This window comes from Vipera berus, assembly GCF_964194415.1.
Source record: "Vipera berus genome assembly, chromosome: Z".
Taxonomy (NCBI): domain Eukaryota; kingdom Metazoa; phylum Chordata; class Lepidosauria; order Squamata; family Viperidae; genus Vipera; species Vipera berus.
This window is the reverse complement of record NC_138205.1, coordinates 80,871,213-80,897,356: the sequence shown is the minus strand read 5'-3', so window position 1 is coordinate 80,897,356 and position 26,144 is coordinate 80,871,213. Positions and strand designations below refer to the sequence as shown.

General features: G+C 42.6%; 1 protein-coding gene and 1 long non-coding RNA gene across 2 annotated transcripts in view; both read left to right on the top strand.

The window, feature by feature from the left end:
- The window catches only part of LOC308679011 (collagen alpha-4(VI) chain-like), a gene marked incomplete at its 5' end in the record, with an annotated part of 89,595 nt that overhangs the window by 45,386 nt on the left and 18,065 nt on the right, over positions 1-26,144 (top strand). The window contains 9 exons of the mRNA XM_081346247.1: positions 542-586; positions 1,119-1,172; positions 1,630-1,692; positions 3,728-3,793; positions 6,543-6,596; positions 7,528-7,563; positions 10,461-10,523; positions 10,793-10,855; positions 11,762-11,861. Of these exons, the coding sequence (XP_081202373.1) occupies positions 542-586; positions 1,119-1,172; positions 1,630-1,692; positions 3,728-3,793; positions 6,543-6,596; positions 7,528-7,563; positions 10,461-10,523; positions 10,793-10,855; positions 11,762-11,861 (544 nt within the window). The remainder of the gene's footprint in view (positions 1-541; positions 587-1,118; positions 1,173-1,629; positions 1,693-3,727; positions 3,794-6,542; positions 6,597-7,527; positions 7,564-10,460; positions 10,524-10,792; positions 10,856-11,761; positions 11,862-26,144) is intronic.
- On the top strand, positions 13,834-26,139 carry LOC308677129. Its single transcript, XR_014028424.1, has 5 exons — positions 13,834-13,900; positions 18,300-18,350; positions 24,729-24,764; positions 25,108-25,170; positions 26,094-26,139. It is a non-coding gene; the product is annotated as an uncharacterized lncRNA (long non-coding RNA).

Sequence of the window (26,144 nt, the reverse complement as noted above, 5' to 3'; positions counted from 1 at the left end):
ATTTAGTTGTATCATTATATATATATATGTTAGTGCTGGTTTATCAGGCCTTTGAGGATACATAAGCTATATTCATAAGGGACGCGGTGGCTCAGTGGGTTAGGACGCTGAGCTTGTCGATCAGAAGGTCGGCAGTTTGGCGGGTCGAATCCTGAGTGCCGTGTAACAGAGTGAGTGCCTGTTACTCGTCCCAGCTTTTGCCAACCTAGCAGTTCGAAAGCATGTAAAAATGCAAGTAGAAAAATAGGGACCACTACGGTGGGAAGGTAACAGCGTTCCATGCGCCTTTGGCGTCTAGTCATGCTGGCCACATGACCACGGAGATGTCCTCGGACAAGCGCTGGCGGTTCGGCTTTGAAACGGAGATGAGCACCGGCCCCTAGAGTCGGAAACGACTAGCACGCATGTGCAGGGGAACCTTTACCTTTACCTAAGCTATATTCAGAGGAAGGGAGAAAAAAGAATGTGTCATGCATGGAAGACTTCTTATTTGATGCTGCAAAAATAACAAAGAATTTCATACTTATATTTCCTCCAACAGGGTGAACCTGGTAATTCTGGGATTGATGGTATTGATGGACAGGAGGTATTTATTCAATATATTTTTATCCTCCATATACATACATATGTGCTTACATACATACATATAGTGTGTGTATATGTGTGTTTTATAAATAACTCAAGGAAGTGAACATACATAGTATTCCTTTCTTCTCCTATTTTCCCCATAAAAACAACCTTGTGACATGGGTTGGATTGTGAGAATGTTACTGGCCCAAAGTCACCCTAGTGGCTTTCATACTTAAGACAGGATTAGAACTCAGTTTCCTGGTTTCTAGGCCAGCAGCACAATTTGATGATCCCATTTTTATGTAGATGATTTAAAGATGCATATAGCTTCTGAATAAATGCAGAACTGAATTAAGTCACAAAACCGATCATCTGTTTAAATGTTACAATCTAATGAATACTTTGTAAAAGCGACTTTAAAAAGGATTAGAGTCACAAAGGCTTTCCAGATGTCTCCTGAAAGATTGGAGATCATCTCTAATCTAGATCTTTTAAGAAACATGTTTCATAAGGTTATTGAATTACTGTCCTTTTCTTTTGGGGTCTAGGGAGAACAAGGAGTTCCTGGATCACATGGACAGAAGGGACATTCAGGACGAAGGGTAAACCAAATTCTATGTTGAAAGCAATTATGGGCAGGGGGCACTATAATTTCTTGCAGCTTTCCCTAATTTGTCACTGTCCAGATCTCTTGAGATCACAACTCCCAAAATTTCTTGCTGGTGATTCTCCTACATGTATAGTGTCAATGCATCTGAAAAAGGGGAAAACTGCTATATAGTGTTGTCAGCAAGCTTCAAACTTTTTGCAGTCATGTGAATTAATGATTATATGATAAATAAATGCATTATCTACACAGAGAGACTGATTAATGCCCATTGATCTACCTCAAGGGGCATCAGACACAAATGCTATAACCCAGCTTAGAGTTAAATGACTTTAAGCCACTTCCTTTCCACTTTACTACTGTGAACATGATTACAGAGCACCAAACAATGACTGGGATGATAGGCGGATGAACCCTAAGTGAACTCTCCTTTCTTCTCTTCATGGCCAAAGGGTAGAGAAGGCCCTAGAGGAGAACCAGGTCAGCCTGGACAGCCTGGAGCAAGAGGAGACAATGTAAGTTAAGAACAGCTATTGTTTTGGTTTTAAAAAGCAAATGGAATGGAATGACAATAATTAGAAATAACAATTTTAGAATTATTTTTTGCATGAGAGAGAGAGAGAGGGGGGGGGCTGGCTGTTTGGGCTACAAAGTTAAGCACTACTGGACCTCATTAGTGCTTGAACAGGAGAGTACTATGGAATACCAAAGAATGTAACTTTGGCTGGGGAGTTGGGGAAAAAACCCATGGCAAACCCATGTTGTTATTGTTGCTGATATCGTTACACAGATATTTGTGATATGACTGGTTTTTCTTAACTTGATATTTCTTCCTTTCTGGAACTGCACTCTTTTCAGTCTTTTCTTGCAGTAGCTGGAAGAGGCACCACCATGTTTTGCACATGTCTGGAGGCCTCTTCCAGTTGCTGAGTCTCAAAGCTGCAGAGAAGCAAGCATTTAAGAGCAATGGGGCCATTTGTCTTGGTTGTCTAAATCCCCTCATTGCAACTTCAAAAGCTTTCTTTCTTTCTTTCTTTCTTTCTTTCTTTCTTTCTTTCTTTCTTTCTTTCTTTCTTTCTTTCTTTCTTTCTTTCTTTCTTTCTTTCTTCCTTCCTTCCTTCCTTCCTTCCTTCCTTCCTTCCTTCCTTCCTTCCTTCCTTCCTTCCTTCCTTCCTTCCTCCCTTCTGCATAATTGAATGCTTTTCTCAGGAAAGCTATGATATTATCCATATAGTACACAGTTTGGCAAAGACTTACTGTATTGTTCTGTTCCATGCTTACATGAAAACTTTTGTAACTGCTTTGTAAAATTGATTCTGGTGCCATAAAGTTCTTTGGAAAGTTTTTTGTTTTTTCTTTAAGTAGGAAGTTTTTGTAAGTTGGAACTGATCATAATTGAAAAACTGGAAATAGCATTGAAGAAAGCTTTATATAACTTTGTGGCAGATTGCTCATCTAGGTTGCTATCTATTCTAATCTAATAAAAATAAAAATCTACACTGTGCAGCCCTGGAAGTGTTGTAAATTTTTCAGTTCTAATCTAATTTAATGCTGAAGAACCACAAACCATATAACAATAAATACAAATAAGGAATACAAGAGGCCTTGAAGCTTCCCAGCAACAGTTATCAATTGCTTAACAAATTGAACTAATATTGCAGTGTTTCAATTCAAGTTCTGCCCCTTCTATACATGCACCATGACATTGCATACATCAATAAAAGGAGAGGAGTTTACAATGTGTCACTGCTTTCATAACCTGGTAAAAGCTTCCTTTGTCGTTCATGCAAAGAGCTGAACATAGAATCAGAGTCAAGGTACAAATCAGGAATAAGAACTTATCAAGCCTCATAGGATCAATAGAAATGCCAAAGTGTACATAAAAACTTTGAAAACCTTTTGATTCAACCAAGATTCAAGTTCAAAAGAGTGCCCTATGTAAACTTCCTATTCAGGAGGAGCTAATGCATATCATTTCTTGTATATACATATATAGATTTCAGGAGGGCATGAGCCAAATAGACCCAGTAACATGCTCGTTAGCCAAACAATTGACGTTACAGAGATTATAAAAACATGATTTTCAATCCTGGCTAGAACTCTGACGATGTCAGCAGCTGCTGACAAAAGCTAATTTTTAAAAATAAATTTTTAGTCTTGGTGATCTGTGTTTTAGTTTTTAAACATATATAGATACATACAATTCAGCAGAGATATACTACTATAAGACATGATGTCTCCCAGTCCATTGTTGAAAACACAAGAAATTACTTGGTTCAATAATTCAGAATGTTGCTGTATTTTTTTAAAGGGTAGGGAAATAGAAATTGTTTTACATGAAGGTATTTATACATTCAGTCATGAATCCAGCTATTCAGATTATATTGAAAGATTTTCTTGCCGGCCACATTGATTGCCTCTGTTGCTTTTGACTGAAAACCTATTTTATACTAAGATGAATGAAGCTTCTATTACACTGACTCATTTTTTTCAGCTGCAGAAAAAGCAGAAGTCTGTGAAGCTACTTAAGAGCTTTTTTGTTCTTTTCAGGGGTTTCTTGGATCTGACAACAATGAACTTGGTCTTCCGGGTAAAAAAGGAAATATGGGGCAGCAGGTATCCAATCATCTACAAATCATTAAGAGCATACATAGCTATTTCTAAACATAATGTTGCATATTTTGACTAGTCTGCATCTTGTTGTCTTATGATACTGAATCAGTATGTTATCTATTCATTTATTAGTGCTGATTAAAATTCATTTTGAGATTCAGGTGTATCACAGGTATCAAAAATAAAAAGAGAGAGCCACTCAATGACTGTCTAGTGCATGGGTCGGCAACCTTAAACACTCAGAGAGCCATTTGGACACCTTTCCCACAGAAAAGAAAATACTGGAAGCCACAAAACGCTGCTGCTTCCCCCCCCCCAGCACTCCACTGCTGCTGCTGCTTACCTCCTCTCCTGTGTAGAGCACCCTGCCACTGCTGTTTCTTCCTCTATGTCCCTCGTGTGGAGTGCGCCCTGCCACCAGTTCTCCCTCCTAACTCCCCCATGCAGAGCGCCCTGCTGCCACTGCTTTTCTTTCCTATCTCCCCCACATGGACCACACCCTGCCACCACTTTTCCCTCCTACTTCCCCTGCACAGAGTGCCCTGCTGCCGCTTTTCCCTCCTATCTCCCCCATGTGGAGTGTGCCCTGCCACTGCTTTTCCCTCCTATCTCCCCTGCACGGAGTGCTCTGCTGCTGCCTCTTTTCCCTCCTACCTCCCCCATGTGGAGCATGCCCTGCTGCCGCTTTTCCCTCCTACCTCCCCCATGTAGAGCATGCCCTGCCACCACTTTTACCTCTTATCTCCCCTGCACAGAGTGCCCTGCTGCTGCCACTTTTTCCTTCTACCTCCCCAATGCAAAGCGCCCTTCTGCTGCCACTTTTCCCTCCTACCTCTCCCATGCGGAGCATGCCCTGCTGCCGCTTTTCCCTCCTACCTCCCCCATGTAGAGCATGCCCTGCCACCACTTTTACCTCTTATCTCCCCTGCACAGAGTGCCCTGCTGCTGCCACTTTTTCCTTCTACCTCCCCAATGCAAAGCGCCCTTCTGCTGCCACTTTTCCCTCCTACCTCTCCCATGCGGAGCATGCCCTGCTGCCGCTTTTCCCTCCTACCTCCCTCATGTAGAGCATGCCCTGCCACCACTTTTCCCTCCTATCTCCCCTGCACGGAGTGCCTGCTGCTGCCCCTTTTCCCTCCTACCTCCCCCATGTGGAGCATGCCCTGCTGCCCCTTTTCCCTCCTACCTCCCCCATGTAGAGCATGCCCTGCCACCACTTTTACCTCCTATCTCCCCTGCACGGAGTGCCCTGCTGCTGCCACTTTTCTCTTCTACCTCCCCCATGCAAAGCACCCTTCTGCTGCCACTTTTCCCTCCTACCTCTCCCATGTGGAGCATGCCCTGCTGCCGCTTTTCCCTCCTACCTCCCCCATGTAGAGCGTGCCCTGCCACCGCTTTTCCCTCCTATCTCCCCTGCACGGAGTGCCCTGCTGCTGCCACTTTTCCCTCCTACCTCCCCCATGCAAAGCGCCCTTCTGCTGCCACTTTTCCCTCTTTCCTCCCCCATGTGGAACATGCCCTGCTGCCACTTTTCCCTCCTACCTCCCCTGTGTGGAGCGCCCTGCCACTGCGGCTTTTCCCAGCAGCAAACTCCCAGGAGTTTGGGAGGCAGCGGCAGGGCATAACCCAGGCATGGCCCAGCAGCAAAGCTCATCCTTCCGACTCAAGAAGCCCCCAGTGGCTCCTCGGCTCCATCCAAGTTGAAGAAAGTGGAGGTGCAGCAAAGAGATTACTCTCAATAAGAGCCGGGTGCGCTGCTCGCTCGTATGCACCTGTCTTATTGAGAGCAATCCCGCTGCTGCGTCTCCACTTTCTTCAACTTGGATGGAGCAGAGTGGGGAGGAGAACAAGGAGGAGAGTGGTGAGGCTTTTTGCCAGCCAGCTGGCCAGGTGAGGGGTAGGTTGGGCGATGGTGGCTGGCTGGCTGGGGGGGATCATGGCCACTGGGGGGAATTTGACAAGCCTCATGGCAGAGGAATTGGCAGCTCCCCCCACCCAGCCCATTTCCCCGGCTTCATACAAGATGCTTGGCAGAAAACCACCCGCCCTTATTGGACCCATGTGGCACTTTCTTTCCAGCTCTGACATGGTCCTCCATCACTTCCTCTGTTGCCGTGTGCAGTCTTACAAACAAAAGAAGCTTGTGGGCAGTCCCACAAACTTCTTTTGTTTGTTGGACTGCCCACAAACATCTTTTGTTTGTGGGACTAAAAAAAAGTTCAATCAACCAATTCCAACTTCATGAGATCTTTTTTTCCCCCGTGAGAAGTTGGAATTGATTGATTAAACTTTTTCTTTAGGTGGCGGAGGACTGGGAGCCACAGTGGAGGGATGAAAGAGCCGCATGTGGCTCCGGACCTGTGGGTTGCTGACCCCTGGTCTAGTGGCTCCATCTTAACTAAGGCCTGATTGTCGGAGGTGCACTATGTTTCATTGTTTTCCTCTGGATTTTGGCAGCTTTCCAGAGTTAGTTGAAGCCAAACGGAATCAAGATACCATTGGCAGCATGAACTGAATTTGCAAGTGTCTGTTACTTGGCTTTTTCAGACTGAATCAGATTTATACACGCATGTTTACACAGCAAATGTGTTTGCAAGTCACACATACATACACTCACAGTTGTAACGAGGAAGCTTAGAAAGTCAGGCCATATTGTGAACATTTGCTTCAATCACAGGTCAGAATTCATCACCAATATATTATGGTACCTAAAAAATAAATGTATTTTAAATAATCTTGCTCTCCTTTGCAGGGAGAACCAGGGGATGATGGAGAACCAGGAGAAGCAGGCGAGACTGGTGCTAATGTAAGACTAGTATGCAAAGAAAACAAATAGTCACAACAGTCCTGTCCCTTTCTCAAATGTAATCTCTCTTTAAAATATTCTAAAATTAGCTATAGTTAATACAACATAGACCAAAGTAAAGTCACAAGTTGCCAAAAGTTTATGGAGCCCCTAGTATCTCAGTAATTTATTTTTTTTATGGTATACCACAGCTTGCAATTCACCTGGTGTCTCATGGATGTCAAACATTGCTGTGTTTTGCTCTATGACACCTCTGTGAGTTTGTTGCAATGCTCTTGAATGATGTGGCACACAGTTTGGGAACTACAGCCCTAGGCAAATAGAAAAAAGCCTCTTAAGCTTATTAAATCCTTTTCTATACAAGCCTGGTCTTTTCCTCTTTATCACCGCATTATATTTTTCTCTTTCCGTTTTAAGATGCTTTAGCCTATGACAGGTACATCATTGTAAAAAAGAAGGAAAGGGGTCTATAGTTACAAAGAGGGCTATAGGAGATGTCAAAAATATCAAAATGGCATGGACAAAGACTTGCTCATTTTTTATCTGCATCACACAAGCCCTTCCCCCCTGCCCCTGCTTGGTCATATGATCAAAATTCAGGCACTTGGCAACTCGCAAGCAGTTTGTAATGGTTGCGGCATTCCTTGGTCACATGATTCCTGTCTGTCACTTTCCTAGCTGACTTCTGACAAGCAGTCAGTGGAGAAACCCTGATTCACTTAACTAGCAGGTTATACACTTATCAGCTGTGTTGATTTGCTTAACAGCCACAATTAAAAATGTCATAAATTGGATGCAACTCACTTAATGACTGCCTTGCTTAGCAACAGAAATTCCAGTCCCAACTGTGGTTGTAAATCAAGGATTTCCTGTAGTTTTATAACTTGCTTCAGTATGAGATACTATAACTGCTTTTTCTTCCCTCTTTTAGGGTTTTACTGGGCAAAGAGGTCCTCCTGGTTTAATGGTTAGTAACCATTGTATTCACACATTACTGCTTTACTGAGAACAGTCTGAGTTTTCTTCTCTCTCTCATTTAACATTGAATTTCATGAATACTAATCAATGCTTTTACAGACTTATTCCAGTGCTGAATCAATCCTGATATGCGGAATTAACAATTTAAATGAAAACTGACATTCATAAAATTAATGATATTTCTAATTGTTCTTGGAAAAGGTGTTGACTTTCTTATCATTATGATCAAATCTTGAACTGCCAATAATTAAACTTAAAAAAAATCATGATGTACAACCTGTCCAGATCTTAATTTAGGCATTCTTTTAAATATTTTTTTCTTAATAATATTTTTTAGTTATTTGATTACAAAGTTTAACACCTACTTCACTTTCATGTCTGTATTTTGCCAGTAATTCTCCTGCCCTTACAATGTTCCTTCCTTGAGTTTATTCGGTACTTTAATTAATTTATTTTACTTGACAGTATTTCATTTTGCTGAATGTTTGCTGACTATCAACTTAAAAATAGCAAATACTTCATACTTCAAATAGTGAAATTTAATGCCATTTTCCATCCCATTATTTGGCCATATGTGCTGCATTTTCAGACATTTATTTATTCACTGTATTTTTAGAGGATGAAGTTAAGGTTTCCTCTGTTCAGTCTTTTCCAACTCCAGGGAGGGGTTATCTCCATTTCTTAGCCAAGGAAGCCAGCATTCTACAAATATATTAGCATGTTCATGTGGCCAGCATGACTACAGTATATGCGGAGGCACATGGAACACTCTTACCTTCCCACTGAAGGGATACCTATTTATCTACTTTAATGCTTTTGAACTGCTAGATGGGCAGTTGCTAGGGCAGGAATGGGAGCTTACTCCATTGTGCAATGCTTGGGTCTTGAACCCAGGTTGTCAACTTTCCAGCTGATAAACTCAGTGTCTTTAACCATTGAGCCATCACACCCCATTATTGTATTTATATTTTACATTTTTTGTGGTAGCAGACAATGCTACATATAGAAATCTCCACTAAAATTATAAGGCTAAAGGAGAAAGACTGGCCCAATAAAAGATACAGAGTAAACTGAAGAATCCAACTAAAAAGGGTCAAGATAATCCATGTCCCCAGAGCTGGATGTTGACTATCTTCTCAACTACCTTCTTGAAAAATATAGTTGGAAACCAGATTAAAACTGTCCAGATTGACTGGATCCAGCTATCTTCTCTTGGGGATGGATGCAATCTCATCACTTTCAAAGCAGCTGGAATGATCAAGAGAAGCATTTACCACCACATAAGGATCCAATTTTCCTCTTAATAAACAAGGAGGGAGATGGATCAAAAATACAAGGGGCTGCATCTGAGATCCAAGGACTGTGTTCACATCTTTGGGACTAATAGATTTAAACCACCCCAGATAACATCACAATACTGTTCCTTCATTGCTAGAGTTTACGTGAGAGCAAATCTGAGTGATTTTATTGTGAACAATCTTGACCATGACCTGCAGATGCTCCATTGACCCAATCATGTAACAAAACATCAGTGAAGCTCCGTCTGAAATCCAGTAGGACCATTAGATGAATATTGTAGTTGGATAAAGGAATCTTGCATACCAAACATTTCTTTACCTTGTGATCTGGGTTGACTTTAGTATAATTTCCTTTTTGTCTGCCTTACAATCTAGCTACTCACTGGCAATGTTCTTATAAAACCCTAGAGGGCCCTGTAGGCTTCGACATTTTAATAAAACATTTCTTTTCCTTCACTTTAGTAAAATGTTATGGGAAAATATCTTTCCATTAAAATTTTATCATTTGTATAGCTAGGTTTTCTTTTATTTATATCTAGACTCTTTCTTTATTAAATATTGCCTCAGATGGCTAAACTTAAGTTATTTCTTAGAATAGCTCACATTGTCTTTGTTCTAAAATTTCAACTGAATTATCAAAGGCATCTGTGCTTGGTACGTTGCAGATGAGGTATAACTGAAAATAATAGGTTTGATTTCCATTTTTAAAAACAATATTAATGTGAAGAATGTAAACATTAGACCAAGAAAGGAATGTTATTCCCAATGATTTTCATTCATATGTACATAGTCAATTATGGTGAAAGGAAATATGTTATTGTAAAACTAGAGGAGCGTTTAAGTCAGACTCAGCTTCAACATATGGAAGTTTTGCGCTATGGCAATTTTCCTATCATTTAAGTAAAAGTCAGGACATGTAGCCAGGTTGACTACATGTACTGATTAATATTTAAATGATAGGAATCAACATGTGAAAAACTTTCCTTCCTTCCTTCCTTCCTTCCTTCCTTCCTTCCTTCCTTCCTTCCTTCCTTCCTTCCTTCCTTCCTTCCTCCCTTCCTCCCTCCCTCCCTCCCTCCCTCCCTCTTTTTTCTATAAATGTTCAAGTGAAATATCAGAAACTTTAGATGTGTATATATGAATGACTGATGTCAAAATTAGATTTGTTTTATTTTTTAATTTTGCAAAAACAGAAAATTGTGGCTTTATATTTTTCTAAATTGCTAATAAGAAAATGCATCCTACACCCTATTAAATTTCTTACATCAACTTTTTTCAATCTGGTACCATCCACAGTTATTGTACTGCATTTCTCATAATTCCCAGCCATGGTGGTTACTGTAGTGTATAAATCATAGCATTTCCAGTCCAGTGGTATTGGAAGTTATTGGACTGAAGAAAGATGCAACGGAGGCAAGTAGGTGGCTTAAGTATCTATACTCATGTAGTTTTGTCTCCTTCCCTTTAGGATTGTGACTAATATGGTTAGCAGCAGTGATTGTCAGTACTTGGCAAGAATACAATAATATCAGTGGATTTGGGTTTACAAATACATATTTCTTTTATGTTTTCATTTTTTATCTAACAGGGTGAACTAGGAAAGGAAGGGAACCAGGGCTATCCTGGGGAAGCTGGGCTACAAGGACAAACGGTAATATTTAAGTTATATTGTGCAGCAGTATGTATGTATGTATGTATGTATACCTCACCTTTATTATTTTTACAAATAACTTGAGGGGGCAAACATATTCAATATGCCTTCCTCCTCCTATTTTCCCTACGAGAATCCTGTGAGATGATTTCTCAATCTTTGTGATGTGAAGATGTATGGACTTCAATTCTCAACTTCAAGCCGTGGGAGTTGAGGTCCATGGATTTTCACTAATATTGAATCTAATTTTTCTCTTTATTCCTCACTAGGGTGTTTTAGGGCTACGAGGAATACCTGGACCCATAGGACCTCATGGTATACCTGGCCATCAGGTAAAGTGGAAATTACCGTACTTTTGGTAAACTAAATATTGTTTATGTGTGTTTATCTCTTTGTATGTCTGTGTTGTTATATATGTGATTAGACCTAGAAAGAATTTGTCTCTGGTACAGGTCCTCAGCAACAGAATAACAATTCATAATAATTTTGTCATTCTTGTATAGTGAATCTTGCTTTAATAAACTGATTGAGGAAAACAGGGGCATCTGTTATTCTCCATGTCATTGCAATGATGTCATTTAATCAAACTATATTATCTCCACAATGATATTATTCTACAAATCGGATCAACTGTCACAAATAATGTATTTCACATATTGGCACCATTACACAATTCACATAAATTGCAAGAGAATTAAGCCTTCATCAAATTTCAGATTTAAATCATGATTGCTGTACATATAAATGTGTGGAGACATAGAAAGATTTTGATTAATGAAAGAATGCATCCAACTACTACCATCATTCCTTTATCTTTCTCTCCTTAGAACTTCAGTCTTATCAATTCTATTATATATTTTTTTCCTCTGGGAAAAATCCCTCTCTCCCTGAAGTTTCATTCCTTTGGATAAGTGAGTTCCCCCAAAGATAACTTGTGGGCCTGGATTGTTTCATGAGACATGGATTGGCATTTTAAAAAAAGAAACAAATGACTTCAGTTTCATCTGTAGAGCAAATAGGATGTCTGTGTCTCTCTGCATAGTGATTTAGCAGACATTGCTTAAACTTGGATACGATTACAGAAAAAACACAAAAACTATTTTGGCTGCCAGTAGTATCTGTGGCAGTAGGTCCATTAGCTGTGTACTTGAAAAAAAATGCCATTAATTCTGTGCCATAAAAGTCTGGAATTCCATTTTCTTTAAAAACTAACTTTCAATATGTGCTTCTGATTGGAGGGTAATGCAGGAATCACAGGCGAATCTGGTGCTATAGGAAAAGGAGGCCGTGTGGGACCAAAGGTGAGCACTCCTGATTTTTCAGTGATATGGGGGCAAGGTACAAATTCATTTCTTTTTAAATAAAATGCAGCTGACATCATTTCTATTATTAATACAGTATAAACAATTGTCCAACACAGGGATTACTCACATTCCTTTGAACTTGGTGCAATATAAAAACGAGTCTTGAGGTGTTTTTTTTCCAAGTTTGAACTACAAAGTAGTCCTCACTTAACAGCCACAATTGGGATCAGCATCTCCTTCAGTAAGCAACATGGTCATTAAACAAGACATCACGTGACTATGATTTGCTATTTTAATTCTGACTTCTCCATTGACTCTGCTTGTCAGAATCCATCTGTGAAGCACACAAATAGTGATCACATGACTTTATAATGGGTATAACATCTGCCATTTCTGAAGCACTCAAATCTCAATCTTATGTCTGCAGGGATGCTGTAATAGTCATAGGTGCGAGGACCGGTCATAAAGTTACTTTTTCAGTACCTCTATTCTATAACTTGTAATAATTCCTAACAAGGCAGCTGTTAAGTGAGGATTACCTGCATATTGTCTGCTGGATTTATCTGGAAGAGTTGGTCCTCTCCTTTAAAGTCCTAAATATTCAGGCCCTGGGTAGTCTCTTGCCTGCCTAATGAGAACAGCAGTGACAATTTCTTGGCATAGGTTTGTCCCATCTATTGTAAAATGCAACTGATAGGCTATGGGAAAAGAACTACTGGTCTGAGTATTCAGTATGTGTAGAACTTTTTACTCCAAGATATCTATGTGGTTTTTTTAAAATCCATATTCTGTCAAGTGTGGGCTGGATGTCAGAAGTCTTTGGCCTGATTTTAGTTTGGCTATTTTTGGGCCTGTTGCTTTTGACCATTAGCATTTTTCTTATTTTTTTTTAAAAAAAACATTTTATTGTTTACATTTTATTTTCTGGAACTCACTTGCAGTAATCCATGATCTGAGTGGAAATGTGGGATAAAAACTCTATTAAACAAATATAAGGAAGGTAGAATTTCACAAGCATTGCAAAAAATAAGTCATGGAAATAGAGAAAGGTGGAAAACTATGCTAAAAACTACATTAAATAAATTTGAGGAAGATAGAGTTTCCCAAGATTAGCAAAAATGTTATGAAGAAACGAAGAAAGAGCTTTAGAGATTGTATATTTATCATAAACTCACTTAATCAGTTCTGACCATTTAACTGTGTATCCACTTACCTAGTAATGGTTATTTCTTTCTTTATTTGATTTATAGCTCACATTACCTGCAGGAGGTCAAGATAGCATACATAAAACCCTCTCTTTAATAATTCCCATAATATGTACATTTATGATATAGGTTGAGTGGAAAAGTCTGAGCTTTAACTTCTCTAAATCATACTCCAATATACGTCACTATATTCACCAACATCCCAATTATTACATGTTAGATGAGAACTATCTGATTTTGAATCCAACTCATCAGAGAGCCTTTGGTTGGATTCATTGAACTTTTCTTTTGGAAAAAAGCAGCAGCAAACCTTTTAACTTCAATGCTGGTTGACTTGTAAATCCAAGCTAGTGATACTGACTTCCATGTCCAATCTTACCGGCGCAAAAAGTGAGCATTTTGTACAGGGATTCTTGTATTTTATGTTATCTTCCAATCTCGCTGATTTCTCATGGGAATATGTTCCCTTTCCTCAAGAGCGGCATTTTTGTGGCACAATGCTGGGCAGTATTAATACTCTGTTCTACCTAAACTTTTTGTGCAGTGATTTTTCAGCATTTACCCTAACTCATACCTTCCTAGACAAAATGGTGGATCCTGCTTCCTTAGCATCTAGCTTTCTATGAGAAGGGCCATGTTTTATATGGTTTTGTCATTTTGTTACACCAAACCCTCCTTGGTGTGTGAAGAGGTACAGTTAGACCTATGTTTCTTGTTTCGGTGGGAGCAAGAAAACTGCAATTGGATCATTGGTAGCAATAGTTAATGCGGCTGAGTGTCTAATATTTCTTTCATTCCATGAAAGGGTGAACAAGGCAATCCTGGAGAAAAAGGGCAAAAGGGGCTACCTGGAGCAAGAGGTTTTCCTGTGAGTTTTACCTAATTGCTTCTGAATTCCTCTTTTTTTCCTGGTTTATTTGACTGACGCTCCTTCATCTTTTGTTTCAAGTTCATGACGTTTCCATTGTTTGCAAGAGTTTTATCTCAGTGTTAAGAAAATTTGTTTCATTCAAGGAAAACAACAACATTAAAGAATATCAACAGCAGGATCAAAAAAAATGAAGATGGCAGCCACCATCACACAATTGAATTTGTGCCTCTTTTTAAGTGCATTGTGATGGCAATAAAAAGGACAGAGTTTTAATCATATGGTTGTGGCTTCCATCTTGACTTTTTTTGGTCTTTTATATGTGGTCATCTGAGCAACACATGCAATTGTCTTCTAAATTATTTTTATGAAATAGTCTTATTTTTAAAGCACTGGACTCCTCAACTTCACAACAAATCTTGTTTTTTAACTTGATGCAAAAGCTCAAGATTGAGAAAGAGGAACTTGTCACTGGAGTTGGGATATATTTGATTTTTGGTAAGACGTTTAAGTTAAACTCTTTCAATGTTGATTATAATTCATAATTCCTAACTGAAAACTAACAGTATAAAAATTCAGGATTTCAGAATTCCAGTTTCAGATAGATTATTGTTCACCTATATACTATCCTTAACTATGAAAAATCGGTGATGATAGCACGTGGCTGTGGCAGTGTAGCTTTCTAAATGTAGGCAGTCCCCATTTAGTGACCACAATTGGGACCAATTTACATGAAGTGGTTGCTAAGTGAAACCACGACTATGCTTTTGATCTTACTTTCCTTTGCTTTACAGACCTGCAAAGGTTATAAATGTGGGATTGATCATAAACTTACTGTTCATTACCATTGTAACTGCAAAAGATAACTAAACAAGATATTAACTGAACTAGGACTGCCTGTACTGGAACAAACAATTTGTCCCCAAGGCAAGGAGAGAAATTACTGTGTTTTCAGACTTTTCATAGTTTCAGTTACTTTATCTAAAATATTTGTTATATATTGTATCTTGCTATTACAATCAGTACACTTGTGGTCCCACATCCTTCTTGAAATGTCATTGCTCCAAGGTCATATAGTGTCAGTCAAAAGAACCAGATCTATTTAGGAAAGGTCTAAGTCAATGCCCTTTTTGTGTTTTATCTCTATTACAAGATTCTCTGTAGACTGTTTGCCTTCCCTTGAGAATAATCAGATAAGGTTCCATGGAGTTTGGGATGGTGATGGTCAACTTATGCTTCTTGCAGCTGCACAAGAACTTAAGGCTAGATCGCTGCTTGATCCTTCTTCCTTGCCTGGCTAGAGCTTCCCAAAACATGGTGTGCTGATCCAGTGCATTTGGCTGCTTGAGATTTTATTTATTTATTTATTTATTTTATTAAACTTATATACCGCCCTTCTCCCGTAGGACTCAGGGCGGTTCACAAGGTTTTTTAAAAAAACAATACAACAAGTTACAAAAATTAAAAACAATTAAAATGATTACACTAACCTTGAACTAAAAACCCCAATTACAATTAAAATACAATTAAAACCCCAGTTAATACTCTCAGTCCAGGCCAGAAAGCTCGAAGAGCCAGGTCTTCAGGTCCCGGCGGAATGAGCGAAGGTCAGGGGCAGTCCTAAGCTCTACAGGCAGCTGGTTCCAAAGGGCCGGCGCACCCACAGAGAAGACCCTCCCCTTGGGTATTGTCCACCGGCAATCTTTTACCGGCGGTACCCTGAGAAGACCCTCCCTGTGGGAGCGCACAGGACGAAGGAAGCTTGATGCTGGCAGCAGGTGTTCCCTCAGATATCCCGAACCCAAGCCATTAAAGGCTTTATAGGTCATCACCAGCACCTTGAATCTCACCCAGAGGGCAACCGGAAGCCAATGCAGCTCGCGGAGTAGAGGTGTTACATGGGAGTATCGGGAAACCCCCATCACAACCCGTGCGGCTGCATTCTGCACCAGCTGGAGCCTCCGAGTGGTCCTCAAGGGCAGCCCCATGTAGAGAGTGTTGCAGTAGTCCAATCGGGAGGTCACAAGTGCATGAGTGACTGTGCGCAGGGCATCTCGGTCCAGGTAGGGCCGCAACTGGCGCACCAGGTGAACCTGGGCAAAATCCCCCCTGGTCACGGCTCCTATATGGTCTTCAAAACTGAGCCGCGAGTCCAGGAGAACACCCAAGTTGCGAGCCCTATCGACGGGGGGGTAACACTTCACCCCCCATTAAAGATGGAATGGACTGGTTAGTCCGAGATGCCGGTATGCACAGCCACTCAGTCTTGGCAGGATTGAGATGAAGCCTGTTTCTCCCGATCCAGACCTGGACCGCCTCCAGGCAGTGGGACATCACGGCGAGGGCATCACTGGGTTGGTTCAGGGTGGAGAAAAAAAGTTGGGTATCATCAGCGTACTGATGATGCCCCACCCGGAAACCATGAATGATCTCGCCCAGCGGCTTCATATAGATGTTGAACAGAGGGGAGAGAGAACCGACCACTGAGGAACTCCACAAACGAGAGGCCTCGGGGCAGATCTCTGCCCTCCCGTCAACACCGATTGTGAGCAGCCCAGGAGATAGGAGGAGAACCACTGCAAGACAGTGCCTCCCACTCCCAACCCCCTGAGACGCCGCAATAGGATACCATGGTTGATGGTATCAAAAGCCGCTGAGAGATCTAATAGAACTAGGACAGAGGAGCAACCCCTGTCCCGAGCCCGCCAGAGATCATTCACCAGTGCGACCAATGCCGTCTCCGTGCTGTACCCGGGCCTGAAACCCGATTGGTACGGGTCCAGATAATCAGTTTCCTCCAGGAACAGAGGAAGCTGATGCGCCACCACAATCTCAACAACCTTCGCCAGAAAGCAAGGGTTGGAGACAGGACGATAGTTGTTTAAAATCGCTGGGTCCAGGGCAGGCTTCTTGAGAAGGGGCCTCACCACCACCTCCTTCAAAGTGGCGGGGAAGACACCCTCACTCAAAGAGGCAGATATTACTGCCTGGAACCAGATTCGTGTCTCCTCCCGAGCTGCATAAATTAGCCAAGAGGGACACTGGTCCAATAAACAGGTGGTGGAACAGCCTCCCCATAATCCTGTCCACATCATCAGGGGAAACGGATTGAACCCAGTCCAGATAACATGCTCAAGACCGTCCGATTCCTCCATATCAGACTCTGCCCAGTTAGAGTCCAAACCGGCCCGGATCTGAGCGATTTTGTCCGTCAGATGATGACTAAACTCCTCAGCTCGACCCTGCAAGGGCTCCTCTCTCACCTCCTGATTGAGGAGGAAGCGAGTCACCCTAAACAGGGCAGCCGGGTGATTATCTGCAGATGCAATGAGGGCAGCGAAGTAATTAGCCTTCGCTGTCCTCATTGCAGCAAAATAAGACCTTATGAAGATTCTTAACTGCAATCGGTCAGATTCGGAATGGCTGGACCTCCAACCGCTCTCTAGACCCCGTCTCCGACGCTTCATCTCCCGGAGCTCTGCAAAAAACCATGGAGCCCAACGGGATCAGTGGTCGCAAGGGTACAACACAGTTGAGTGCCTCAGTGGCCGCCTTTTCCCAGGCATCAACCAAGGCATCAACTGGGCTGTGAGTGAGGGCGATGGGTATAGACCCAAGCGCCATCTGGAACCGTTCTGGGTCCATTAGGTGCCTGGGGCGGAACCATCTGGTCGGTTCTGCAGCCCAGCGGCGGGGGGTGGCATAACAGAAGACCAGCTGCAGGAGATAATGGTCGGACCATGACAGGGGAACAATGACCAGTGAACCCCCTCCAAGATCATCCAACCACTATCCAGACAGGAATACCAGGTCGAGAGTGTGACCCCCCACATGAGTCGGGCCTTGAATTACCTTGGTCAGGTCCATGGCCGTCATGGAAGCCATGAACTCCCGGGCTGACTCCGACGACTCTCCCAGGGAAGGCAGGTTGAAGTCACCCAGCACTGTAAGCCTGGGGAACTCCACCGCCAACCCTGAGAGGGTGTCGAGCAGCTCGGGCAGGGCTGTTGCCACACAGATGAAGCAGAACCTCTCTGTGTAACATATATGTTATTTTAGCAAAACATCCAAAAGGATCTCTATGTCATAAACAAAGTAATAAATAAAAAAATCTCCCTTTCTTTTCTTTTCACCCAGAATTAGCTGATTAAAAATATTGTCTCCTGTCCAATTCTCAGAGATTGCCTGGAAAAGTCCCTGCAGTTTTCTTGGCAAGGTTTTCAAAAGTAGTTTGCCTGAGAGAAAGTGACTGGCCAAGACTAAAACTCAGGGTTTCCAGGTTTTTAGTTTGATGTCTTAACTACTACACCAAACTAGTTCTCACTGGCTAATGTTAGGCTTGCCCTAATAGAATATATTAACATTAATTTGCCATTTATTTTTTTCCCATATTTTATAGGGCGTTGATGGTAGTAATGGCTATGGCCTTGTAGGAAGAAAAGGCACAAAGGTAAGAATTATTCTTTAGTCTTTTTGGACAAATAAACATAATCTAGTGATAATACAAACATTCAGACTGCAACTATTTGAGAATACTTCTTACGGTACCTCAGTAAAAATAAATTGGAGTCAACCTACTAAAAACCTTTCTGCTTTCATGTGACTTACATAAAAGTTTCTAGTGATTGTATTTCGAGTGGATTATGGGGATCTAATTCTTCAAAAATAAGTAATTAATATGTTACATTAGTTTTTGTGTTAAGTAGAAAATGGTTGTTTTCATTTGCTGCAAACATAGGTCTCATTCCACGCTTGCAAAACCCACAATCAACTACGGAAAGTACAGATCTATGCATCCAAACCACTCCATGGAAGGCAAGAGAAAGCAATAAAGTTCAGTTCATCAATGGAGGACTAAATTAAAAATTCTATATGTTTTGGCTGAAGTAGTCATGGAAACCATTCCAAATTAACATTAAAATGCTACTTTTATCCAACTTTTTATTAGAATAAGCTACAGTTTTGATCATCAGGGTTTTCTATGTCAAAAGCAAGCAATTTTAGTATACTATAAAATGGGTGGGGAGGAAACATCAACAATTCTAAGTTCTTATGGTATTATAACTGAAAGAAAAGATAGATTGTGTTTGGAAGAAACTAAACCAATCTTTCCTACAACGTAGACAGCATTACATTGACCATCCAATTTATACATCAGGAAATATAAAAAGGTTCTTTCATTAGAAATTCCTTCTTCTTGAAAGACTGAAAAAATGCTTTAAAAAGATGGATAGAGTCTATGGTCTTTACATGAACTATTGCTTCAGAAGAAGACTAGCTAACTGTTTTATGGTTTGTTTTTTAATGGTCGTTGTATCAGAACTGATTCGCTCTGCCCTTTTTTACCTTAATTGCCAGAGTAATGTCCTGCAATGTTGTTGTAATGCTAACATGTAAAGAATTGCACATAAATATTTATATGGAGACCTATTTGGGCAATATTTTCTATGAAAACTTATGCATTTGAAGAACAACACTGGTTAAACCATGATTAGGTTCCATTTGTTTTGTGCAGAAACTACTGCAATTTTTCTTTATGTGGTTAATGTTGTGTGGAAGAGGAAATCTGAATAATTCTTTAGTATGTCAGCAAATAAGCAACTCTAAGTAGGTGATTGTATTCTGTCACTTCCTTTGTCTTGAATACATGGCTTGCGATACGTTTTAAACCAGATGTGTTATAGAAAAACCTATTTGGGACATTAAGGTTTATGATAGACACTTGTTGAATCAATTAAAAGGCATAAGCTATTTCAGTTATGGATTTGGCTTTCCAAGATGGCTGTTGAGTAAAACAATATTGGTGCCACATATGTATTTAATTAAACAGTAATTAAAAAGAAGAATATCCATGAAGTAGCCGAAGGACCACTCGGGACGACAGGCTAGTACTAACAGACTTTATTTAGAGCAAGACAAGACATAGAATAACCTTGCCGGCTTTTATAGCCGGCAGCTGTCAGCGAGGGCCAATCAGGAGTGTTTCTTTTGGCGCCGCGTCAATCCGGACCAATCCGCGTCGTCTTCTCTTTGACAGCTAGGCTTCCGCATGGTCCGGTGTTTTGACAGCCGCGAGCTGTCAGTGGCTGCGCCTGCGCTGTGCGGGGGAACTTTGACAGCTGTCAAAGTTCCCGCGTGTTCTCCTGTCAGATTTGCTTTTCCTCACGTAACCCGTTTAAACACATTTAACTTAACTGTTTACATATATAATACACCCCTTACCCCTCCCCTGGATCGTTTCCTCCCCCTCTGTCGTTGGAACCTGCCCACTGGTAGTCCTTTAGGTAGGTGGGGGCCCTTCGGTTTCTGGTAGAACGACGTAGAAGTGGGGCGTTGTCAGGGTCTGCCGGCTGCGCGTATCCTTGCTCTTCTTCCTCTTGGTTCGTTGGTATTTCAGGAAGGGTTTGCCGGTCGAGTTCCGCCGTTTGGGGGTCTGGTGTGTATGGCGGTTGTCTGGGTCTGAGTTGGTCGATATGGCGGCGTAGGTTGCCCTGAGTCTGTGTGGAAATTAGGTAAGAAATGGGTCCTGTTTGTTGTAGCACTGTCCCTTGGACCCATTTGTTTTTATCAGAGTAAGATCGTGCCCATATTATTTGCCCTGGCTTGAATGTGCGGATGGGGGGGGGTTTGTTCGTGTTCTTCTGGATATGTGTCAGGATGCAGTCTGTCAAGCCGTGTTATCAGCCTCCTTCCCCATCTTAGCTCCGCTGGTGATTTGCCAGTTGTTGTGCATGGGGTTGCGTGTTGTGACATTAGGAATTGGCTGAGTCGCCTTTGCCAATTCCCTTTGACGAACTTTTTTAAAGCTTCTTTTGTGGAGCGTACCATAATTTCAGCCATCCCGTTACTTGATGGGTGGAAGGGCGCAGACGTGACCAGCCTAATACAATTCTTCATAGCGAATATCTGAAATTCACGAGAAGTGAATTGAGGGCCATTGTCTGAAACTATGGTGTCTGGGAGGCCGTGTGTGGCGAATATTTTTCTTAGGGCTTGTATAGTGGCTTCTGACGTTGTTTTCTTAAGGGGGGTGACTTCTAACCATTTAGAATAACTGTCCACTACAATTAGGAAACTCTGTCCTTGGATAGGTCCTGCAAAGTCTAAATGTATACGTGACCATGGGTTTTTTGTTGTTTCCCATTTGTGGATTGGTGCCTGGGGTGGCTCGTTCCGGGTCGCTTGACAGGTATAGCACCCTCCCACATATCTTTCTATCTCTTTATCTATGCCCGGCCACCAGACATAACTTCTAGCCATTGCCTTCATTTTGACGATGCCTGGATGTCCTTCATGTAAAATGTGTAATGTCTGGCTTATGTTCTTTTCTGGTATTATTACTCTATTCCCCCATAGTAGGCATCCCCTATGAGTGGATATTTCATTTTTTCTGCTAACATATGGCTGGTATTGGGGGTGTGGGTTTTGTGCTGGCCACCCTGTTGTGGCCCATTTAAGGATTCTGCTAAGTATTTTGTCTTTAGCTGAATTCTTGGCTATAATGTTTGCTGACAGAGGACAATCTGGAAGCTGAGAGATTGCTAGAATCAGTCCAGCTGGGGCTGGGTCTGAGTCCTTGCTTTGAATGGGCAGTCTGCTGAGGCAGTCTGCGTGTCCTAATTCCTTCCCCGGTTTGTGTATTAACTGATAGGAATAGGCTGATAAGAATGTGGACCACCATAGTATTCTCGGCGAGAGAATCTGTGGTGTCGTTTTATTCCACGTGAATATGCCCAGAAGGGGTTTGTGATCTGTAAATATAGTAAAGGGCCTCCCATAAAGGTAGTCGTGAAATTTTTTAACCCCAGCGACTATTGCTAGGGCTTCTCTGTCTATTTGTGCGTAATTCCTTTCTGCTTTAGACAGAGTGCGGGAATAGAAAGCTATGGGTTTTTGTGTACCATCCTTGAATAAGTGACTTAACACTGCCCCGATTCCATAGGGAGAGGCATCGCAAGCGATGCATATTGGGGTGTCTTCTCTGAAAAGGGTGATCGTTGAGCTGTGGCAAATAATCTTTTTTAATGATTGGAAACTATTCTCATGTATTTTGGTCCAGGACCAAGCAGTTCCCTTGTCTAGGAGCCTATGCAGAGGCTCCGCGATAGTGGCTTTATGGGGAAGGAAGGCATGGTAAAAGTTTAATAATCCTAAAAAGCTTGGAGCTCTTGTTTATTCTTTGGGCTTGGTGCTGTTTGAATAGCCCTTAGTTTTTCTGTGGTGGGGTGGATGCCTTGGCCATCTATTTTGTACCCTAGGAATTCTGTGGATGTGACTCCGATAGAGCACTTTTCCCGTTTCAGTTTGAGGCCGGCTTCTCTGAGCCGGCTCAGCACAGCTGACAGCCTGTCAGCTAAATTTGCTTCGTTTTCTCCGGCGATGAGAACATCGTCGAAATATGGGCAGACCCCGGGTATTCCTTTCAGGGTTTTCTCCATGATACCCTGAAAAATACCCGGGGCCGCCGATATGCCGAATTGGAGCCTTTTCACTTTAAAAGCACCGCGGTGGGTGACAATTGTCTGGGCTTCCGCCGTGTCATTGGTGACAGGCAGTTGCAAATACGCCTGCGTGAGATCAAGTTTGGCAAAAATGGCGCCAGAGCGGATAGAGGCAAATACGTCCCTTACTGCTGGCACCAGGTAAGCGTGGGGACTGAGGGCTAGGTTGAGGGTCGCTTTATAGTCCGCACATAATCTCACTTCCCCGTTAGGTTTAATTGGGGTGACTATAGGGGTCTCCCAGCTTCCCCCTTCCGTTGGTTCGAGCACCCCGAGATCTATGAGGCGATCGAGTTCGTTTTCAATTTTTTCCTTAAGGGCAAAGGGTACTCTCCTAGCTCTTATTTTAATTGGTTGGATTGCTGGGTTTAACTGTAAGGAGATGGGGGGACCGGTGTATTTCCCTAACGTGCCATCGAAGACGTCTGCATACTTGTTGCAAACGGCTTCTAGGCTGGGTGCCTGAATTGTATTTACCCCGGTTATGGCGATTCCCAGCGGCCCGAACCAGTTTAACCCTATCAAGTTAGTGCGGTTTCCTGGCGTAACTAGGACTTCTAAGGGACCCTTGAACTCCTTGTACTGCACGGTAACCTTAGCCTTCCCTTCCAGAGGAATGGGGGTTTTCTGGAAGTCTGCTAGGTGGACCTGGGTTTGCCTCAGAGGAATTCTTTCCTTTCCCTGTTGACAGATCTCCTGATAAGTTTTCAGTGAAATTAAGGAGACTGCTGATCCCGAATCCACTTCCATGAGGCAGGGCACCCCCTGAATTCTTACCCTGATCTTAACCTTAGAGCTTAAACTGTTTACCCTGTCAATTGTTTCTACCAGGGGCCCTGGCGGTTTTTCTCTGCTGGCCTGGGTAGCTGGCCTACCTGGGGAGTTTGCCTCCAAGTCATTGATGTTGTCACGGCCCTTGCTGCGGCACACCGGTTTGATGTGGCCGGTCTTCCCGCAATTGTGGCACCTAGCGTTCCTAAACCGGCAGCTTCCCCTGGCATGGTTGCCCCCGCAGCTGGCACAGGCGGCCCGTTGCTCGTAACGCGAAGGTGGCGGAGGGGGGTTCCTGGACCTTCGGCGCTCCGAAGTGTCACCTCTCCTTGGTTGCCTGCGTTCCATTCTGCGTTGCAGGGCTTCTCCGTCGGTGAAATCCACCGACTCATCGCTGTCGCTGAGGGTGGCGCTTTCTTGGAAGACGGTCGCAGGGCTCTCTGGGGTCGTGGTAGTCGGCTTCTTCTTGTGGCTGTGCTCGTAGGCCATAATTTCTCTAGTCAGCTCTGCCAGGCTCATGTCGGGTTTGGATGTCAGCTTCTTCTGCAGCCTCTCGTCCCTCAACCCGATCACCACCTGGTCTCTGATGCGGTCCTCCAAGTCGGGGAAGCTGCAGTTCCGCGCGGCGTGTCTGACCCCAGCGATGAACTCGTTGGCGGGCTCGTCTGACCGCTGTTTCTTCTGGGCGAATTGGACCCGCCAGTACAGTTCTGAGCGAGCCGGCATATAGTACTTGCTCAGCTGGTCCACCAGGTCCGCGTAGGAGACCTCGGTGATGGGCACCGGGCTGAACAGGCCCACGGCAGCATCATACACTGGAGGTCCGCTGATGTATAGTAGAGCAGCGGCCTTTGCCCTGTCGTCAGTGATTTTACTGACGAGGAGGAATCCCTCGACCTGTCCTAGGTGTGATTGCCATCTCTCGGGATGGCGGGTATCGAATTCCCTCACACGCCCGAAGTTTGCCATGTCGTCCGGTCCTGGGTCGCTCCTGTGGAAGTTAAAACTTCCAGTGACAGCTCTTGCCGGGAACTCTCTTCCTCGGCCGTGACTTCAGCTCAGGAACTCTCTCCCTTGGCTGTGACTTCAGCTCCGGAGCGATCCCACCTTCGTCGCCAGTGAAGTAGCCGAAGGACCACTCGGGACGACAGGCTAGTACTAACAGACTTTATTTAGAGCAAGACAAGACATAGAATAACCTTGCCGGCTTTTATAGCCGGCAGCTGTCAGCGAGGGCCAATCAGGAGTGTTTCTTTTGGCGCCGCGTCAATCCGGACCAATCCGCGTCGTCTTCTCTTTGACAGCTAGGCTTCCGCATGGTCCGGTGTTTTGACAGCCGCGAGCTGTCAGTGGCTGCGCCTGCGCTGTGCGGGGGAACTTTGACAGCTGTCAAAGTTCCCGCGTGTTCTCCTGTCAGATTTGCTTTTCCTCACGTAACCCGTTTAAACACATTTAACTTAACTGTTTACATATATAATACAATCCACTGATTTTTTTTTAAACTGTGAATAAGCAGTTTGAAAACCAACACTGTGTTTTTGTTTTACTAATATCAGGGATTGACTGGATCTCCTGGAAACCCTGGACGACAGGTGTGCAAGAGTGAATGTTGTGATAGTGAAGTTTTAAATTTTGGGTTGGGACTAGAACATTAGGTAATTTTCTCCATTTTTATTCTCTCTGTTCTCACCTCTTAGTAACATTAAAAAACAACAATTGACTGCATCCAAATTAATATTTTTTTTAAAAAAGGGAGGTGGGGGTCATGGGAATCTCGGATTGCAGGTTAAATATCTGCAGTGGGACCTTTTACAGCTTCATTTTGAGAAACACACACACACACACACACACACACACAAATGCTAAATCTGAAACTCTCACATCATTTCATGCTGGTTTCCCGGTTGCAATTTCTGCTTCTGCTTTCTTTTATAGGGGGAAATTGGTGATCCAGGCAATACTGGAAACAAAGGTGCCAAAGGAATTAAAGAACAAAGGGTAATACATTTTCATTGCTGCTTCTCTTTTGCAGAAATGGAAGATTCTAACGGCCCTCAACACTATTGTATTCTTACTCCCCCCCCCTATATGTACAGCAGACCCCTTTAGTTTCAAAATAAGATATTGGATGTGGAAACAGAGGTGCAATACTATGTGTGTCTGCCTTCCAAGACAGTGCAGACAAGAAGCACACATAGAAGTACTAGCTCTAACTTTATTGCAAGGTTTCATTATCAGACTCTTGCAAATCTGGAAGTACATCCCTCCCCCTTTGCCTTTATATTCAGGACACTAAAGATGGTCCCTTCTGAGATATATGCCATGCCCTTATTCTTTCTATGGGTTCAGCTCCTCTTATCTGATCATAGCCTAGTAGTCTGTGGCTCTTCCTTTTGCCTTCCAAGGTCATTCCCACATACAATTATATTGGGGAATAGAAGCGTTTTTTTCAGATCACCTAAAATTCTTCAGTCATCTGAGTTTAGAGTTTAGAGTAAGGGCAGGTCCACATACAAGGAAGTGGTGTCTAAAATAACCTGGATCTAAACTCTTCGGTAGTTTATAAATAATGCAAACACTAGCAATATTCAACTTGATAACTATGTCATAGCAGGATATGCACAAAAGTACTATATCATAACATGGTCTTGCATGTGAATCCCTTTCAGCATTTTGGGACAACTGCAATATGTAAGGCCCGTATTAGTATGGCTGTATCTAATTAATAATTGTTCGATTATCATCTTACTATATGCAGAGAGTTACTGCTGCATGTAGTCATTGTACCTAGTTTCAGCTATTTTAAAGAAGAATCCAGTTGCCTTAATGTATAGTTGATATCATTGAAGCAATTTTTGTAACGAAAATTAAGCCAGATTGCTCTGTCAATTCAATTAACATGCTCTCTGAATTTGTTTAAGGCCAGAGATGGAACACCAGGGACAAAGGGTAATCCAGGCAGTCAAGGGCCA